The sequence below is a fragment of the Aptenodytes forsteri genome, unplaced genomic scaffold, assembly GCF_000699145.1.
Source record: "Aptenodytes forsteri isolate BGI_AS27 unplaced genomic scaffold, ASM69914v1 Scaffold192, whole genome shotgun sequence".
NCBI lineage: Eukaryota > Metazoa > Chordata > Aves > Sphenisciformes > Spheniscidae > Aptenodytes > Aptenodytes forsteri.
This window is the reverse complement of record NW_008794891.1, coordinates 379,029-386,314: the sequence shown is the minus strand read 5'-3', so window position 1 is coordinate 386,314 and position 7,286 is coordinate 379,029. Positions and strand designations below refer to the sequence as shown.

At 52.3% G+C, this 7,286-nt stretch overlaps 1 protein-coding gene across 1 annotated transcript in view; it reads right to left on the bottom strand.

Annotated features, from left to right (window-relative positions):
• The window catches only part of OTOF (otoferlin), a 145,397-nt gene extending 138,810 nt beyond the window's left edge, over positions 1-6,587 (bottom strand). Inside the window, exons 1-3 of the mRNA XM_019470966.1 lie at positions 6,573-6,587; positions 1,465-1,567; positions 1,012-1,102 (exon numbers count right to left, since the gene is read on the bottom strand). Coding sequence (XP_019326511.1) covers positions 1,012-1,102; positions 1,465-1,567; positions 6,573-6,587 — 209 coding nt within the window. The remainder of the gene's footprint in view (positions 1-1,011; positions 1,103-1,464; positions 1,568-6,572) is intronic.
• Positions 6,588-7,286: the final 699 nt, after the last annotated feature.

The following is a 7,286-nucleotide window of genomic DNA, read 5'->3' as shown; positions in this document are numbered from 1 at the left end:
CCCCCCCCCCAAACATATCGCGGGGGAGGGGAGAGGGGGGGTGCCCAGGAAGACCTGAGCTCACCCCCCACCGCCTGGGACCACCAAGGGCCGGCCAGCGCGGGGATCCCGCGCTGTTATCACCATCTCCCGGGGTCAGGTGCGAGAGACGGGCGGGCTATCACCCATGTCCCCCCGCAATGCCAGCCAGCGGGGGCGGGAGACAGGGCTAGGACTACCCTGCAAGGCCAAGGCTATGGCAGTAGGGCCGCTAGATCACGGCCCTTCAGCTGGGCCGTGAACAAGTTTGGGCCAGGGGATGGGACGTGTCCTGCTGTGGCGTTGCGGGATGCAGGAAGGTCCCTGGCAGCGCAGGCAGCGTCGGTGCGCCGCGGGGCTGTGGCATCCCGGCCTGCAACTGCGGCGTGTTCCGCGCTCTGCTCTGCGTGTTTGCCATCTTCTAGGCTGAACATCAACAGGATCAAGTGGGGTTTCCAGGCATAAGTCAGAGCTTTACAATCGGGACTTGTGGGCCCAGTTTGGAGCGGGTCTTGCCTGTAGGGTTGCACGTCAACACCTTTCCTGGAGTCTTAAACTTGACCTTTATTTCAAGAAAGGAATTCTATGATTCTATGATTCTAACGCGTGCATTTGGGAAGAGGAAGAGCATAGACACAAGGGTCTTCAAGCCTCACGCATCTGCCTTTCCTGCTTGGGCACTTCCAGGAAAAATCCATCTGCGGTGAAGAGCGAACCCAGGAGAGCTTTAGCATCATCAGAGAGAGAGAAGCGAGGGTGAAACCTTCACAAATGGATAATAAAACACTGGAAATAAGACATCTGTTTCCATCTACCACCTCAGGTTCTGTTAGAGAGTCTGGACTGCTGTTCTCCTGCCAGCGGAAAAGATCATTATGCTCATTCATAAGTGCATGAGAGTGAAGAAACTTGTGGGGAACAGTGTAGCATGAGAGTGAAGAAACTTGTGGGGAACAAACAGTGTGTCCCGTTCCTCATTAGGTTCGTCATTACCTCCTGGCAGCACGGCCCAGAGGCGAGGGTGCTGTAGCACGGAGGGAGAAGGTGGTGGTGAAGGCGGCAGCGCTCTGGGTGCCGACTGTTGCTGAGGGCTCAGGAAAAGGCAGGTTTGTGACAGTATCGGGAGGGGAAGGTCCAGCCCTGCCCAAGCTGGTCCACAGCGTGCGAACAAGAGTCTGTGCCCACGCAGGAGCTCAGGAGGTGAGACCGTGCGTGAGCCAGAGATGGGTCCGGTATGTCTGATACTGCTAAACCAGCATTTTTCGGTCTCTAGTTGGTCTTTCTCAGCTGAGCCATCCAGGCCGGCGCTGCTTTTGCAACCCCTTTCACCCTTCTGCCTTCAGTCTTGCTAAAAAGCTGGAGTTTAGAGGCAATGAGGGTTTCTCTGGGGCTTATCCTGATTGTTCAGAGGAGCTCTCATGGGTTTTGCAATATGTTTTAACTTACCTTGGCCTCTTTCAGGTGCTTGGCTCTCCCCTGCTGTATAGTCGATGTGCAGCTGTATGAATTTCAACCCGAGTGTTACGCTGATCCTTGTCGTTGGGCAGCTCTAGTGGGACATAACAGCCACATGAAGCCCCTCAGTCAAATACTGCTTATTTTTTTCTGGTGATCAGCAGAAGATGTCCTCCCCTTCATCTCCCCCAGCTCCGCTTCTCAAATCCACTCGATTCGAGAGCAAGCAAATTACACCAGCGTTTCTAGGAGGCACCTTCAGAGCAACCCACGTTGCCCTAAAAGCACAAGTACCACAGAAAACACCTTCTACATCATGTAGTTAATTTTAAACCTCTTACTCAATATCAGAAAGTCGATAACTAAGTAAAAAAATCCAGTGTAAGGGGTGTTGACTGAAGATACTCATTGCAAGAGGCAGTAGGACGGATCACTTAGACCCGCAATGTGCGGTTAGGTGAGTGATGCTAGATGGCCACCATGAAAATGCCAGCCTGAAGGACCTGATAAGGATTGTGACTTCTTTTTTCCTGATTTTATTTTACATGAAATCCCAGACATGATTTAACTGGTCCTACCGTAAAAGCATAGGTGGAGGGTTCTTGGGGAGTGGTAACCCATAGTTTTACTCCCAGGCTTAAACAGAGAGACACAGCAAAGCAAGAAAGAAGAAATTAAGACAGAAGATGATATACACATGGGTTTTAACACGGTGCATTAAATCCGACTGCGATCTGGCGACTGTAGTCGCTGAAAGCAGTGCAAGAAACTACTGCCCTTCGGCTGCTGGACATAAGCATCCTCTTAGGATGCCACAACCCAGCAAAGTTTGTCTGCTTATAGCTGGAGAGACCTCTAAAGCTCAACGCTCTTCTGGATGGTGGACGATCTACACTCGCACCCCTGGCGATTTATCCACCCGTTACACCCGTAAATTGGGTCATGAAGATGAGCAGGAGCAGCATAGGAACCCAACTGCAACGAAGGCAACAAAACACAAGGATTGTCAAAGTACGGTGTGTTAAAAATGTTCTCTCCAGCTTGAGAGCTAAAGAGGCCTGCCTGTGATTAACAGAGCAAGATGAGAAAATGCCCTTTATAAACATTAATTTCAGTTTTTCACAATGTCTCTGCAATTTTCACATCGCTGCATGTGAATAAAATTACACACCCACCTCTGAATCACTGATGATTGCTCTTATTTACTATGGCTTTACACCAAAGGCAAGGGGGAAAGGACTGCTTGCCATGGCAGAATCAGGCCTTAACTAGTCCCTCCGCGTACACCTCCCACAGCACCAGTATCCCACTAAAATAAATCCCATTGCACATGCTGAAGCAGTAGTCTTACGATGATGCTACAGAACGTTAAGTCCAAAATTAATGAAATTTTCTCTTCTGAACTCTTTTTCTCTATTTTTTCCCAGCTCTTCTCCTCCCACGCTTGGAAAAATCGTATCAGCCTCCCCATTTGTCAAACCACTAAGATCCTTTATATTAATTACAGAAAGTTGCTGTGGTTTTCTTTTCCCATTTTTTTGTGTTGCCTGAGAGTCGGACAGAGGCATCGCAACTGGGGACTGATTTGGGCCCCTTTCATCAACAGGGATCTCTGGGAGAGGCTCCGAGTGATGTTTGAATGCCAGCGGGGGATGCCAATATGTTGTGTAAGTGCATGTGTGCGTACACAGAGCCGTATATTTTCCTGTGTTCCGTTTCTCTTCTTGTGCCATCCAGGCTGCTGCGTAAAACCCCCACGAGCCCGGTAGCCCGAGCGGATCCAGGCTGCGGTAACGCAGCCCAAAGAAGGCAGTTCTCCTTCCAGTAACGTACCCGCAATAAATCTGCCAAATAATCCACTCCAAATTTTCTTCCAGTTGCTGGAAAGCCTTGACAGGTGCCTGAACCATCCCCTTTCATTGCATCTGCAGACCGGTGCGGTGATGCTTATTGACTCCCTCTGAACAGGAATTTGGTGTTTTAATGAAATCAGCAATAACTGGGGGGGGGTGGGGGGTGTTCCTCCTGCCAGACATGGACAGGGAGACGGTTCTCTGCTGGAGGTGCGGCCATCAGGTGTCCCAGCAGGTTGCACTTCACCCCGCCGTCTGCTCTCCTCGCTCCCGGGAGGATGCAGGCAGCGCGGGGCAGAGCCCATCGAAGGGGCAAACGAAGTCCCGAGGAGGGTCCTGGTGTCCTGCCGGCTGCAGGCAGCGCGCTTTGGGGACAATGAGCTTTGGGGACAGCGCGCTTTGGGGACAGCGCGCTTTGGGGATAGCATGCTTTGGGGACAATGAGCTTTGGGGATAGTGTGCTTTAGGGACAGTATGCATTGGGGACAGCGCGCTTTTGGGACAGCGTGCTTTGGGGACAGCGTGCTTTGGGGACAGCATGCTTTGGGGACAATGTGCTTTGGGGACAATGAGCTTTGGGCCAGTGTGTTGGTAGGGCGGCGGTGCCGGCAGGGCACTGCAGCAGCCGGTGGAGAGGGGAAGCAGAGAACAATTATGCAGCTCTGGCTGATGGGCTCCGTTCAGATGTCGAAAATATCCTTATCAGAGAGCTCTTGAGCCAGGATATGCAGCAGCTCTGTGCAAGGATAGAGAGGATTTAATTTTCCAGTGGGTGATTTTGCCAGGAGAAATATCACCTGCCCTTTCCTCCAGGCTGCTTTAATTACTTTTCAAAGCCTGCAGTGCTTAGCTCTGCAGATTCCCATGCTGGGCCCACTGTCTGCCGAGCTCACCGGTGGCTACGGTGGTCCTCTCTCCCATCGGCAGCTAAAGTCCCAAATCCTGCAGAACAGGAGCAGGGACTGAACCAGCTTTTCCGTCAGCATCGGCCTGGAGGGGAGCCCTGGCTGGGCGGCAAAGGGGCTGTTGCTGGAGGCACGACAGAAAGGAGCAGAAAAGCCCCTTCTCCTGCAATGCAGATGTTCCTCAGACCAAGTCCAGGGCCCGCAGTCGCAGGGAGCAGGTGCCAGAGCCTCCTTGCCCTGAGGGACAGCAACGTGCATGTCTTCATTTCCCATCGGACTCACGTTTTTTGGCCCTTTCCTTCCTTGTGTGGATGCTGCCGCTTTGCCCCAACAACAAGAACTGAGCTGGAGCCTTGGAGGGTGGGTAGCAAGGAGACCCTCATGGAGGGCAAATATCCAAACCACAGCACCTTTCTGGAGCTTCTCCAGCCCTTTTTCTGGGGAGCTGCCGAGTGCTTTACAAGTATCACCACAGCTCCTTAGAGAGCAGCCACACTAATTCACCCCCACACAGAGGGAGCAGAAGCCCCCATTGATGAACTGCCCCGTGGAGCAGTGACTGTGTACTATAGGTGCATGGAGAGCATCCAAGAGACTTACTCACGACTGCTGTAATCAGGGCCAAGGAATGAGCAGAAAAAGGGCTGGGAGGAACCCTGGTCCCCTGCCATCTTTCACCCCTCCGCTCACAGACCCCACCTTTCAGATCCCAGCTCTTCCCGACCTTGACTCTGCCACTGCAAGTCTCCCTCCGTCTGCCGTCGTCCCCCCTGCAGCGGAATCTCTCTCATTTTAAAGAATTTCAGGGATGCAACTGTCATGAGTGAGGCTTTGTGGGATGAAGCTGCCTCGCAGCATCGTCTATAATTTTGAGTGCTGCAGTGGGCGGCTCTGCATGTGTGTATCGGTCTCTGGAAAAAAGGAGGAAAATGCTGTGGAGGCAGTTTCTGTAGATAAGCAGAAGTGTGAGCAAGTGAAAGGGCTTGCTGAGAAAGGGGGAACGCCAAATCTGAAGCAAACCAGTAAACTTTCCTGTGTAAATCAGTGCCTGCAAGGTGTCCTCATGAGATCTTCTGGACTGAGTGTCCCACCCTGGTGCAGCTGTGCAGGGAACAGGCGTGAGCTCTGCACCCTTAGTAACCTCACGTCCTTCTGTCATAGACTCATAGAATCATTTAGGTTGGAAAAGACCCCGAAGATCATCGAGTCCAACCGTTAACCCAGCACTGCCAAGTCCACCACTAAACCACGTCCCTAAGCACCACATCTACACGTCTTTTCAATCATCGACACCAACCGTTAACCCAGCACTGCCAAGTCCACCACTAAACCACGTCCCTAAGCACCACATCTACACGTCTTTTCAATACCTCCAGGGATAGTGACTCAACCGCTCCCCTGGGCAGCCCATTCCAATGCTTGACAGCCCTTTCGGTGAAGAAATTTTTCCTAATATCCAACCTAAACGTCCTTGGTGCAACTTGAGGCTGATTCCTGGAGTGATGTCTTCCCCCTGGAGCGATGACAAGACCCTCACTCATTTCCAGAGCAGCTGAAGCTTCTGCCTGGGGTTTCCTGGCAGGGCTGAGCTGGTCTGTGCACGCATGGAGAGTCCCAGGCTCTGTTATAGTCCTCGCATCTGCAGAGGAGACACCTGGACTAGGGCTCCTTGGCAGCCTACCCAAAAGCATCATTTCCAGACAGAGAAAGACGAAGTGCGCAGGGGGACCCAAACCTTCGGTAGCTCTGAGACAGCAGCTCCAGGCACCCTGGCGCAATGCTCCTCCCAAAAGCAAGCTCCAATTAAATGCCTGCGAAGTTTCTGCCTCTGTGACTGCTGTTGGAAAGCCATTGCTGAACCACATGGGTCTCCTGGCCCGGAGCCTTCGGCTAATTTGCAGCCTCACCCTGGTCACGGTTATCTTCTTGCTCCAGCAAAGATGGAGCATTACATTTCATTATCCTTTTCCCTCTTTCTCGCTCCCTTCTGTCTTCCCCTTTTTCCCTCCAGATGAATTCCTTAAGTGCAATCCTCACCCCTCAGCCTCTCTTTTGCTTGACTAAACAAGCCCAGCTCTTCTCATCTCCTCCTGACGGACAGGACCTCTCTTCCCTGATCATCCTTATCTGCAGCTCCTCAGGCCAGGAGGAGCACGTCGGTACCTGGACCTTCACATCATCTCTCCAGGCCATGCTTGAGGGCACAAACACCGCCGGGGCTCGGCACTGGCCAGCACCTCCTTGCAGGTCTGGGGCCCACAGGCACGCTCAGATCCTTTTCCTTGGTCTCTAATGCATTTTGCGCTCCAGCCCATGAGTGATTTCTGTGCAATGTTCTCACCGTCTCTTCCAGCATGTCGCCAGCAGGTTTATCCGCTCTCCCCTTTTATGCCCTGATCATTAGTGAAAGTGTTGAATGCAGCAGCTCCCACGTTTGGCTCCCCAGGACCTTTCCTCCTTGAGCTGCCTCCAGCCTGGCCCCTCTCCCTCCACCACAACCCATCTCCTCTCCCTCAGCAGCTTCTTCACCCCCTTCAAGCCTCCCACCGATTCCCGTCTCCTCCAGCTGCACCAGCAGCCCATCTCCCCTGCCCTGGCTGTGCTAACCCCAGCTAGAGGAGGTCCAGTCTCCTTCCCCGACCATAAGATCAGCAGTTTTCAAAGAAAACGATCTAGTCAGTCTAGCAGGACTGAGTTTTGGTAAATCCATTTGGCCTTTTGCATCATTTTCCATTTACTTTCTTATCTTCCCATTCTATCATCCGAGACGGGTTGGAAAGCCGTGCGGATGCCGGGTCGCAAGCACGCAGTGAGCCAGACAACCGTCTCGCTCCTTCTTAAATCCCGGAGCTGGACTTGTTACTCAGCAGCTGTAGCAAAGCAGCAGCTCTCAATGGGTGGATTTTTTTTATTATTATTTTAAATTCTGACATGAAGGTTTTCCCATTTTCTTGAATTCAGCGCAATTAGCAAATGGAGCTTTCCTAATCTCTCTGCCCTGCAGAGAGGAGCCAGCTGTAAGGACGTGGTGGTTTTCTGCATGAGGTCTCCCGTG